This window comes from Gekko japonicus, unplaced genomic scaffold (genome assembly GCF_001447785.1).
Source record: "Gekko japonicus isolate JY-2015 unplaced genomic scaffold, Gekko_japonicus_V1.1 scaffold176, whole genome shotgun sequence".
In the NCBI taxonomy this organism is placed as follows: domain Eukaryota; kingdom Metazoa; phylum Chordata; class Lepidosauria; order Squamata; family Gekkonidae; genus Gekko; species Gekko japonicus.
Window position 1 is genome coordinate 629,491 of NW_015160840.1, and position 12,989 is coordinate 642,479.

Sequence of the window (12,989 nt, forward strand, 5' to 3'; positions counted from 1 at the left end):
GCCCGGCAGATGTGAGCCGCGTGGGCCTCGCTTCGGCGGGGGAAAGAGAGAGAGACTTGGGGGGAAAAGAGAGAGAACGGGGGAGAGAGAGAGACTGGGGGGAAGAGAGAGACTGGGGGGAAGAGAGAGAACGGGGGAGACAGAGAGACGGGGGGAAGAGAGAGAACGGGGGAGACAGAGAGAGAGAGGGGGAGAGAGAGAGAGACGGGGGGAAGAGAGAGAACAGTGAGAGAGAGAGAGACTGGGGGGAGAGAGAGAACGGGGGGAACAGAGAGAGAGAGACTGGGGGAAGAGAAAGAATGGGGGGAGAGAGAGAGAGGCTGGGGGGAGGTAGTTGAGGGGGGGTGGAGGAGACGGGGAACTTCTGCTTCTGCTTCTTCCTCCGCCGCCTGTTTAGTGTGGAGCTCCCCAGCTCCTCCCCCTGCGAGTTTTGCGGGTCCTCTTTCTTGTACTTTCTATTTTGTCTTCACAGCAACCCAATGAATATAGATGAAAATGGGTAGCTTATTAGTCTGTCTATAGCAGTAGAAAAGAATCCAGTAGCACCTTAAAGACTAACAAAATTTGTGAAGGGTATGAGCTTTTGTGAGTCACTACTCACTTCAGGTATCTGAAGAAGTGAGCAGTGACTTATAAAAGCTCATGCCCTACAACAAGTTTTGTTAGTCTTTAAGGTGCTACTGGACTCTTTTCTACTAACCCAATGAGTGTGACTAACCAAAGGCCACCCAGCAAGTTTCAGGGCTAACTGAGGATTAGAACCTGGGTCTCTCCATTCTTTAGTCCAACTCAGTCACAGTAACTGTTACCACACTGGCTCTCAAAATATGCTTACAAGGACTGCGCATCAGGAATCATAAGTCAAAAACAACTACACAGAGTAGCCAGGGTGATACTCATGGATTTCTTTGAAAGTAGGTCAAATCATAACCGTTAGCTGTTTGCAGAGAAGGAAGGGTTGGTAGGGGCTGAATATGAATTCCTCACTCCTTTTCCCAACCAGCTAGTCAGCACTGAGTATTTTAAAGAAGATTATCCATGCACAAGTTCAGCTACTGGATTTGAGATGGGAATCATGCACGCAAGATGTGTTCATATACGTGGTTTATCATCCAGCACAAAAGGTTCCTAGCTGGATCTAGTACCTGTTTAAATAGCAACAGTTGTTGTCAGTGCGAGCACTATAGTAAAGTTTGTTTCAGCAATGTTTGCCAGGATGCTTAATGGAAAGTTTTTATCATGTCTGTAAGCTGTTTTTTAACACTTCTTTTATAGCTGGCACAACAAAAGTCAATAGAGTTAAGTATTTCCACAGATAATTTTGTGTGTGTGTGTGTAGGAACTAGGAAATTCCATCTCACTTTCAAAGAATTATATATGGATACAATAATTTTAGTCTAGTAATGCAACCCTTAATGGTGTGCTCCCCTTTTCATTTTCTGATGTTTTCTGATAGGGCATTTTGGGTAAGCGAGAACTTCTGGAAGGTCCTCAAGGGTTAGAAAATGCTCGCTATGGATCTGCCATCACTGCTGTCTCAGATATTGATTTGGATGGCTTTAACGATGTAATAGTTGGGGCACCATTAGAAAACAAAAATGCTGGTGCAGTCTACATTTACAATGGCAAACAGAGGACAATACATACTAAGTATTCTCAGGTAAGTCCCTTCTAATGCAGTGGAATAGGAGCTTGTTACATACTTTTAATTGTTTCAAGCTTTGCGAGGCTTGTGTGTGTGTGTGTGTTAAGTGCCATCAAGTCTCTTCCTGATTATAGCAGCCCTAGGTATCATTAACAGCCTTGCTCAGGTCTTGCAAACTGAGGGCCATGGTTTCCTTGACTGAGTCACTCCATCTCATGTTGGGTCTTCCTCTTTTCCTGCTGCCTTCAGTTTTTCCTAGCATTATTGACTTTTCCAATAACTCTTGTCTTCTCATAATGTGACCAAAATATGATAGCCTCAGTTTAGTCATTTTAGCTTCTAGGGAGAATTCAGGCTTGATTTGATGTGGAACCCACATTTGTCTTTTTGGCAGTCTGTGGTGTCCATAAAACTCTCCTCCAACACCACATTTCAAATGAATCAATTTTATTCACATCAGCTTTCTTCATTGTGCACCTTTCACGCCTGTACATAGTAATGGGGAATACTATGGCATGAATTAGCTTGATATTGGTCACCAGCAGCACATCCTTACACTTAAGAATTTCTTCTAGCTCTTTCATGTGAGGCTCATAAAATGTGTAATGTCATCTACTTACATGTTTTTGGATCCTTTTCCCTGATAACCCTGATAAATTAATGCATCTAGCCTGAGAACATGGGACTAGCCCAGGGTCACCCAGGATGTGGTCACACGGAGCATTAGCCACGCTACAGAGACGGAAGATAGGTGGATTTTCCGGGCGCGATCACACCGCAACATCTGGGAGGCGTAGAGCTCCCATGGCTAACCCAAGGCTTCCCGCTGAAGATGCGGCGTAAAAAACTAATACCTCCAAGTTACTAGTTTCTGGAAACCGCCGGGCAAGGGCTGGCATCTGATCGCGTTTCCGGTGGTAGTTCGTGGCATCCGGTGCCCGCCCATGTCCCATCGCAAAAACGTTTTTTTCCCCAAGTCTCCACGGGATGCGCACAAGCACCCAACGGCACATGTGCACACTTTGGTTTAAAAAAACCCACAACCCCGTTTGCCACGGCAGCGGTGCCTAGCCATTGCTGCTGTGATCACGCCGCGCCGCTTCTTTGCTGCGCCGCAGGATTGTCGTGTGATCGGCACCTCCCCCCAAACCACGGGACGTTGGTGGGACGTGTGATCTGGCGGCCGCACATTAGTTTGCTCCGGGGCAAACAGGCACGCTCCCCCCCCCCCGCATTTTTTGGCCCGTGTGACCGGGGCCCCAGTATGTTTTCTATGACCGAGTGGAGATTCAGAACTGAATTCTCCAAGATCCTTGTCTGACCTCGCCACCATGGCACTTTACTTTATAGGACTTATCACACAGCTACCCTTGAATATTACTACTGGCAATAATTGATATTTCAGTACGTTTTCTTTGTGTGGATGCAAATGCATCTAAAATATCTCAGTGGTTTTGTGAAATGCTTGTTTTTGATCACTGTAATTTTATGATACATAACAGGGGAAAAGTTCCATGGCAACTTAAAAACTAATAAACAAATCATGTCATAATCATTTTGGGTTTGACCCTACCATTTCAATGCAGTAGTTTTGTAACTAATTCACAAAACAATAAATAAAATGGAAAATATGATTTCATTCACATGGACAATATTGGTGATTGGGGGGGAGGAATTTTCAAAATATTGTAATTTAATATTTGTAGTTGAAACAAGGTGATTTTCTCTTTAGAGATCAGTCTGTATCTGCTGTAATCTTCTTTGTTTCCAGAAAATTTTAGGATCTGACCCTGCATTTGGCCAGCAGCTGCAGTATTTTGGAAGAGCAATAGATGGCCGTAATGATTTAAATGGTGATGGAATTACTGATGTATCTGTTGGCACTGATGGAAATGTGATTCAGTTCTGGTTAGTAATGTATTTCTTCAGATCCCACTCTTAATATTTTTCTTTATTAGCCTAATGATTATTTTTCTTTATTTGCTTAATGATTATTGCATGCTTGAGAGGTTCCCTCAGTCTTTGTCACAATATCACCAGATGTTTCCCAGATGTTTAACATTTTGCATTATCCTGTATCTAATTCTAGACTGGGCCATAGAGTATGGATTAATAAATCCACAGCATGGAGCTAAGGACAGATGGGGGGGGGGGTATCTTTACAAATTTGAAGGAAGTCGCAGGTTTGCAAAAAAAAAAATAATCTCAAAATAATTAGGGGATTAAAATTCCCCCCAAACAATAGAAACACCTGTAGCTTTAGGAAAAGAATGCCCACTGAGATCTCAGTTGCCATTTGGGAGGTTGCTAAGCAATGACAACAATATTGATGCCCCTCCAAAGCCTTGGTTTCTTTAAGTCTTGGAGATTCACTAGAGAGCCAGTTTCACGTAGTGGTTAAGAGTAGGTGTGCTTTAATCTGGAGAACCAGGTTTGAGTCCCCACTTCTTCACATGCAGCCAGCTGGGTGACCTTGGGTTAGTTACAGTTCTCTCAGAGCTGTTCTCAAGAGCAGTTCTCTCAGAGCTCTCTCAGCCCCACCTACCTCAGAGGGTATCTGTTGTGGGGAGAGGAAGGGAAGAGATTTGTAAGCCGCTCTGAGACTCCGAGTGAAGGGTGGGGTATAAATCCAACTCTCCTCCTCCTCCTCCTTCCCATGCCATCTGGCCTGTTTGAGAAAGTCAGTGAGGTCACAGGCTCCTCTGTTCTCTTAGGTCGCAGAGTATAGCTGATGTATCTATACATGCCTCCTCTACACCGAAGAAGATCAGCCTATTAAACAAGAATATTGAGGTAGTTCTGCAGATATGTTTCAGTGCAACATTTAGACCTGCCAATAGGAGTAATCAAGTGGGTAAGTATTTACATTTTATTGCATGTTTAATCTATTAGCAAAGAAGGGGGAATTACTAGAAATATATTGCAATCTTCCACCCCACCCACACAGATACACAAAATCTAGATAAAAAGTGATAAAAAATAAATCATAATTCAGTATTTTGGGCAAGGTTTCCCCAATATTGATTAAGAAATCAAGGCAATTTGGCTAACAACAATTCACTTTGCCATTGCAGTGCTTACCAAATATTCACAACTGCTTGTATGTAGCACCAAGGTATGTTATTGAAGGGGGTCGAAGAAATTCCAGTGGTGCAATCCTACCAGTGGGTTTTACACAACCAACCACAAGCAGAGCTCAGGATATAGAGCAGAACTTTCCTGCCTTCTCCCCTCCCACTGCAGGCCATTATACCTTCTGAAATGGGCACAAACCAGGCATTATATAGTATGTAGTATGAGGGGGGTAGTTGGTGTCCCTTATTCTAGCAGGAAATTATTCCTGGAAAAATTATTGTGTGATTAGTATGAATGAATAAATTTGCTTTTAGTTGTGTTCATAGTCTTATCAGTACAGGCAGTTTCCTTAACATTTATTAAAACTCCAAAGTGCTTTACAGTCTTAGTCCTAACAATGGTACTCTGGAACAAAGTTAGAGTCCAATGGCACCTTTAAGACCAACAAAGTTTTATTCAGGGTGTGAGCTTTCGTACATGCACACAAAAGCTCACACCCTGAATAAAACTTTGTTGGTCTTAAAGGTGCCATTGGACTTTGTTCTGTTGCTTCAGACCAACACGGCTCCCACCTTGATCTATCTTAATGGTACACAGGGTTCACTATGGTGACTCTAATCATACCACACTGCTATTATCCAACGAGCTGGAAGAGGAGGAAAGCCCAGGCAAATTAAATTGTGTCTAAAACACCTTGAACACAGCTTCCTCATGGGGCTACAACACTTTTGAAATCTCTTTAGATATCAGATACAACCTGACATTGGATGCTGACCTCCTATCCTCTCGAGTGACCTCAAGAGGATTATTTAAAGAAACCAGTGAGAGGTACCTGCAGAATAACATCATAGTCCATCCCAAGGAGAGCTGCATAGAACATGCTTTCAATGTCCAGGTAAATATGACTACCCAACCATTCCACATATTATTTAAGTAGAAATCTGTGCTTCAGGCTTGTTTGTCAAGAAAAAGAGATCAAATTGTTTGCTGGGGGTGAGATTATAGCTCCGTGGTAGAACATCTACTTTGTTTGCAGGAGCTAAGCTGGAATGCTTCACTTTGACGTGCAGCTTTTTTGTGCAGAGAATATTTTTACTATAAGGAAGAACGGGCTCCCACTTGCAGTCTGTGGCCCAGTCTACACATGCAGGAAAAAAACACTAAAGGATCATGGAACAGTAGATTGGTAGAAAGAGATTGTACTACTTCCGACAGCAGAATAGATAACATTTTTGAATGCTCCACCACCCAAAACCTCCCTGCAAGTATAAAGGCAGCATATGCAAGACAGCAGTTATAGTTTGGTCTTTCCACTCTTAACCTAGTTATCTGCTTTAAGAGATTTTATTTTTATTTTGCACTGGGGAGCATTTGAACATTTTACTCCCCACCCACTGCCTGCAGTAGTACAATCCATTCTACCACCTCTGCATTCTTCCCCATTCTTCTGCTGGGTGCATAAGAACATAAGAAGAGCCTTGCTGGATCAGTGTAGTGGTCCAGCATCCTGTTTTCGCACAGCGGCCAACCAGCTGTGCTGGAAGGCCAAACAAACAGGGCATAGAGGCTGAGCCATTCCCTTGATGCTGCCTCCTAGCACTGGTATTCAGAGGTCTGCTGCCATGACACAGACCCAGAATAGTTTACCCCCTCATGAGACCTAAGTCTAAAGATGACATCAGTTTTCCTCTTTCTCTAAAAGAAGATTAAAATACCAGTTAAGATATTGATTGATTGTATGTGTGTGTTCCTCCAGGAGCCTTCTGACGCTATCAACTCCTTTAGTGTGCGCATTGATATTAGCCTCAAGAATCCTGGCTCAGGTCCAGTTCTTGATAAAGCTTCCCCAGCATCTGTTACTTACAGTGTAAGTATATTGACAGACAACACTCACTCCTTGCTGTGTCAACAAATAATTTTGCAGGGGAAATGTGAAACTTGTGTGCCACTCTGCTCTTGTTGGCTCAGGAGCAAGCTAAAAATGTGATAGGAAGGAACAGTCTTGTCGTGACTCCTTAAAGACTAACAGAATTTTATTCCAACATGACCTTTTGTGGAATAGAGGCCTCTTCTTCAGATACGATATAAGGATCCTTAGTACACGTTCCTTTTGTTCAACAGGGAGAGAAAAATAGAGTCCTGAGATTCGGGAAGCAGAGACTGAAACATAATTGCAAAATTAAATCTGGTCAAGAAATATGCAGAGAGCATTCTCTCTAGTAATGCAAAGCTTGTTAATACTGTAAAGGGTATAGAGTTTGAGGTCTTGCTAAGGGAGATAACGATAATCACAAAACCTTGTCAGCCCTGGCGGGGAGATAGTGAGAAACCTCAGTGAACCCCACTTTAGTAGTTTCGTTCTGAAAGCTCCCTTTGCCATTCTTTTGCGGAAGGTGACTTTAAGATCTGCAACAAAAGGGTCTTGGGAGCAGATATGTCTGCATCACTATAATGGCAAATAACCTGAGGCTACGATGGTGTTGCACAGGCACTCCAGAAGTGATTATGTAAACTGTGGGAATTCTTCATTTTCATTATTAGACCAAACAAGTGCTAAGCCGAGTATGCTGTGGGTCTTAGCTTGCATTTCAGTCTGAGTTAGGGTTTAACGCATGTCAAAGGACACCTAAATGAGGACTCAAAAACTGTAAGAGGGAAGAGCTGAGCAGAATTCCCAGAGATTTCAGTACCTTGTTTTGTCCTCCTCCTTGACTAGCATCAGTGGAATGAATTGCACAGATTAAGTGAAAGAATGCATATTGCCTTAGCACAATTTAGAGAGATCACCAGGCAGATGCACTCACAGGAAGCAAATGCTTTTCCCTTCTGGTGTGTGAAAGACATCCAGTAGCAGCTCACACCTCCCCTCTCCTGAGCTCTCATTTGTGCAGTGCAAAGGGTCTCCCATTATCTCGCCAGGAAATAAGAGAAACCCTTATCTTCTCCCAAGTGTGCCAGAAGGTGGGTGGAGGGTCATTTGCACTGAAGTTTAGAGATATGAAGCAAAAGGCAAGCCTTGCTGCTGCTTGCGTTTTTTTTGCAAGCACCAGTACAAAGGAGAGAAGAGGCTGCCTCTTCCAAAGCCCTCTTGAAAAACGGGGAGTGAGGATCAGTCGCAATGATGCTCGAGAAAGATAAAATTGCAAAAAGAGAAAGCCTGCATTTTTTTGCCTTCTCTATACTGCTGCACCAGAGATAGGAACTCCTCTCAAGCTTTTATTGCATGCCACCATACTTTGGGTGAAGGGGCGGATAGTCAGTGGCAAGCACGAATAGAAGCAGGCTGGTCACCAAGCTAGTATTTATAGGCTCTTGAAAGTCAGAGAAAATTGAAATTTCTTTGTGCAAACGTTAAGTACTCCGCAATTTTGAATTGTGTTTGTTTTGATTGTAGACAGCCACACAGATACTCTTTTCTAATATTTGTATGAAGTCAGTCAGATGCTATGGCGGTAGGAGTAAAGTTTTTTCTTCCTTTTTTAAAAATTCCTGTAGATCCCATTTGTTAAAGATTGTGGTGAAGATGAAGTCTGCAATGCTGACCTTATCCTTGATGTTCAACAGAAGACAAATAATGAGTAAGATGCGGTAATTCAGTTCTCTTGAATAAGGGACAGCTATTCCCTTTGACTGAAAACAGAAATTAAGAAGAAAATACATATATGTATAACCTTTTGCCATGATTTCATTAGGTTTAAACAGCCTTGACACAACCTCTACACTGATACAGGATCCTATTTCATATTTAATTATTAGTTATTTTTACTTCTTTTATACCCTGCCTTTTTCCACCACGGGTGCCCAAAATGGCTTAAATCCTCCTCCTCTCCTTCCAACAGCAACTCTGTGAGGTGGGTTAGGCCAAATTATGTGACTGGCCCAAGGTCACTCAGCAAGCTTCCATGGTAGAGTGAAGATTCCAGAGAAAGTCAAGAGGGGAAAAAACACCCAACCTGAAAATCAAGTCAGGAACCAAAAGGTTGAGCAATTAGAAAATAAAATAAAATACAACTATTTATTACACAATGTATATATAGTACCATTACAAACTCAGATCATAGTATACAGCAACAAGATGAAGTTGCACATTCAATAGAACGTTAGTCCTTTGTTACTATCTCTGATGAGTGAGGGCTCATTGATTTACGACCATTATTTGGAGCTTCGCTTTTTTATACAACTTGCCTGTCCTGAAAAAGACTACAGTTTTATGTTTGTGTTAGTATAATTTTAACCACTGAAGAAGCCTCTCAGGGCTGAAACGCATTGGGTCCTTTGCTTCTGTGATATCATGAGCTGCACTGGCTTCCAGTGGAGTGCCGGATCAAGTTCAGGGTTCTGGTACTGACCATTAAGGCCCTTAACGGTCCGGGACCCACATATCTTCAGGACTGCCTCTCCTGGTATACCCCCAGGAAAGCACTGCACTCAATAGAAATCTGCTGGTGGTCCCTGGCCCAAGAAATATTTGATGTTCCTCAACCAGAGCCAGGGCATTTTCCGCCCTAGCTCCAACTGGGTGGAACTCTCTGCCAAATAACATCTGTGCCCTGCAGGACCTGATGCAGTTCCACAGGGCCTATAAGGCGGAGATGTTCCGCCAGGCATTTGGTTGAGGACAGCGACGGCTTCATCCTTTCTGGGGCTCCCACCCTGTGAGGTCCATGACATCATTAGAAAATTTTAACACCATCTTTTGATACTGCTGTGTTTTTTTGGTTTTAGTTTGTTTTTATCAATGTCTATATGATATCAGGTTGTACACCAACCTGAGCCCGGTCCTTCTGTGGGAGGGTGGTCTAAAATAAAATTTAATAAATATGAGACAGCAGGACTGCATCATCAGCATAAAGGAAAACTGAGAGTGGTCTAGAGGCCAGTGAAGGGGGATGAAAACTAGGATCAGACAAACTCTTAACCAATGAAATAGTATAGAAGTTGAACAAAATAAGTGCCAAAATACAACCCTGCTTAATATATTATAAGTAGGAGCAGGAATTGACAGATGCCCAGCACAGTTACAGTTAACCCGTAGCCATGTGTTTTCATATAGGCCACAGATGTCAATTAGTAGCCATCTGTGTATATTGGTATTTTTAAATTTAATCCATAGCCTAGCACATGAAATGAGATCAAAAGGTGACTTAAAATCGATTACAGTTACTTGAACTACCCCACCTTCTGATGATCTGTATTTGTCTACTAAAGCCAGTTTGCTGTAGTGGTTAAGAGCGGCGGACTCTCATCTGGAGAACTGGGTTTGATTCCCCAGTCCTCCACATGCAGCCAGCTGGGTGACCTTGGGTCAGTCACAATTCTCTCAGAGCTGTTCTCTCAAGAGCAGTTCTCTCAGAGCTCTCTCAGCCACACTTACCTCAGAGGCTGTCTGTTGTGGGGAGAGGAAGGGAAAGATATTGTAAGCCACTCTGAGACTCCAAGTGAAGGGCGGGGTATAAATCCATCTCTTCTTCTTCTAAATGTTGACGAATAAGTCCCTGATCCATTGTTGAACAGCTTGCTCTAAAACCAGCTTGTTCCTCCTCTAAGATGTTTTCCAGATCTAGCCTTTCCAATAACTTCCTCTGTAGGTGGCTTGGATATAATTTACTAATAACACTCAGTAAACTGGTTGGGCGATAATTGGCTGGTTCAGATCTGAAACCTTTTTTAAAGGTTGGAATAATTACAGCCAATCCCAAGTCCTTCGGGATGCAGGCTGTAAGACCAATCCAGGTGAATAATTAAGCAAGGACTGGAGTCCACCAGTCCAAATTTGCTTTTAATAAATTTGTGGTAACGTTATCACTACCTGGGGCTTTGCCTGACTTCAGACAATGGATAAGGTTGGTGATTTCTGAGATGGATACTGGTAACCACTCAGGAACCCCAACCAGGCCTTCAGCAGCTACTCATGGGCCCTCCTTGCCTAATGCAAAAATGTCTCTAAAATATGTTTCCCATGCATTCATAGGTAAGCAAGAATCTAGGACAGGCTATTTAACCCTCCCCTTACAGTCCTCCAGGAGGAGGCTGAATCATTCATCTTTGATGCTGCAAATCAACTTCAGCCAAACCTCTCTCTGGGCCTGTATAAATCAAGAGTGTCACCCAGCTGAGAACAAAGTATGCCTAAGGCCTGCTGATTTCAGTGGGACTTGAGTCTCTTTAACTACATGCTCGATTCTGTCCAAGCTTGTCATTATAGTGCGTGTGCTTCTCTTTCACTAGTCTGGAGTTACCATGCAGACCACATGAACAGTGTTTTTCTTTTCTTCCTTGTAACAGCAAAGAACAGTTTATTGTCAGCAGTAAGAACAAAAGATTAACATTCAGTGTGAAACTGAGAAACAAGAAAGAAAATGCGTACAACACCAGAATTCAGATTGCTTTTTCGGAAAACTTGTTTTTTGCTTCGTCTTCTGCACCTGTATGTTTGTTTTTATTTTTCTTTTGTTCCTGATAGCACTGGCATTTGAAGTTTTTACAAGACTAACTATTTCTCTTTAATATGTTTCAGTGGATATGATATATGTAGAATAAGTTGCCAGATAATTATCTTTTCAGCAGTATCACATAGGCAGATAAATACAGGTTGTATTGGTTCTACACACATATATCCATCATGCAAGGGTTTCTTTTCTTTTTCATTTCCCTCCACATGTGCTGCATTTAGAAGATGAAAAATAGGAACTCTGTATGTGATGGGTACAGCAAGATAAAGTTGCCCTACCCATTTCTGGTTTTGCTTTCAAGAATCAAACACCTCTTGATTTTTTTTTCTGGCATACACCTGCCTTTAGTAGGTAAATCTCTGTCTCTCATTGCAAGAAGTTATACATATCAGCTTAAATAAACAGAATTCTTTTGTACTGAGAGATGCCTTGAATACTCCTAGAAGAATCTGATCCTGATCTCAGCCTTTCCAAATTAGGAGCCCAGTTCTGAAACGATGCCAAATGTTGATAGGAGCTGGTTTGGATAACTGGGGCTGCAGTGAAGAAGCGTGTCAGAGGAAATGTGCTTCCTGTTCCACCAGGCACTGGAAATGATAGAGGACAAGGTGACTCCTCATTCCCTGAGGGTTTTCCAAATTGCGGTGTCTGTCTCGCATTTCATGCAAGCTGATGGACTGTTTTGGCTTGTAAGGGAACAGAAATGAAACTACAACTAGGAAAGCATGTTTTTCTCATGTGCTCTAACATCCACTTATGCTAAGTCCTCTGGCATATTTGCTTAAATTGGTAAATATACACTGGCATATATTGTACAAGATAAGAGACTATCAGGAAATTCCTTAGGGGAAACCATTGGCTTACCTGTTGTCACTAGTTCTGGGGTGAAAATGAAATGCCAAGCATTCCGCATTGCAACAGTTTCTTTTGTTCCATAAACACCTATGAAGCTTTCTTTTGACTTGTTTGCAACAGAGTTGAAGGTATTTGTGAAATGTGTCTGTTTGAACCAAAGAAATGCTGTCTATTGAGTGTGTGACACATTTTTGAGCATCGCTAACACATTACCACCTCCTGAACTATTCTTAAGGATTGTAATATAAGCAGTCTCCAGTTCTGTAATATAGTTTATTACTTACAGATGTCTGTATGTTATCTTTAGGTTGATGGTACTGAAGTTTCATGTCAGATGACCACAACCCATCAGCTTGTTATCTGCCAGATCAGCTATCCTGTTTTTAAAGAAGGGCAACAGGTATTTCTTAGAGTTCATATTTGAATTATTTCATACTAGCAGTAAAGCCCGTTGTGAAAGCAATACAACGAGATCTAGAAAGAGGCTCTGGGGCAGTGCTCTGGCTTTGGGCAAACAGTGTCAATTTGCTGTGGTGACCTCAGCAGGGTATAATGACAGAGTCCTCTGTTTTCTCCAGAGGAACTGATCTCTGCTCCCTGAAGAGCAGTTGTAATTGTGAGTGATCTGTAGCCCTCACCTGCAGATTGGCAGCAATTGTTACCCAGGACAAAATGGCTGGTTTGGAGGGTGTAGTCTATTGCATTCTACCTGTCTGAGGTCCCACCTCTCTGCAAACCCCACCCTCTCCATGCTGCAGGAGGCAGAAGCCTCCGGTCGCCCACTCCCTTCCCCTCCCCCACCACCGACTCCTGGGCCGGCAACTGGAGGCCGGGTCCCTTCCCCCCCACTCACTCCAGGGCCAGCAACGGGATGCAGAGGCCTCCAGCTGCCACCGCCATTCCCCCCCCTCCCACCCTCACCCACTACTGTTTACCTTACCACCATCCAGCCTATGCGTTTG

At 42.9% G+C, this 12,989-nt stretch overlaps 1 protein-coding gene across 1 annotated transcript in view; it reads left to right on the forward strand.

Annotated features, from left to right (window-relative positions):
* The window catches only part of ITGA2 (integrin subunit alpha 2), a 69,599-nt gene that overhangs the window by 37,384 nt on the left and 19,226 nt on the right, over positions 1-12,989 (forward strand). Inside the window, exons 14-21 of the mRNA XM_015419005.1 lie at positions 1,457-1,660; positions 3,417-3,553; positions 4,360-4,499; positions 5,464-5,615; positions 6,477-6,587; positions 8,216-8,298; positions 11,006-11,147; positions 12,335-12,427. Coding sequence (XP_015274491.1) covers positions 1,457-1,660; positions 3,417-3,553; positions 4,360-4,499; positions 5,464-5,615; positions 6,477-6,587; positions 8,216-8,298; positions 11,006-11,147; positions 12,335-12,427 — 1,062 coding nt within the window. The remainder of the gene's footprint in view (positions 1-1,456; positions 1,661-3,416; positions 3,554-4,359; positions 4,500-5,463; positions 5,616-6,476; positions 6,588-8,215; positions 8,299-11,005; positions 11,148-12,334; positions 12,428-12,989) is intronic.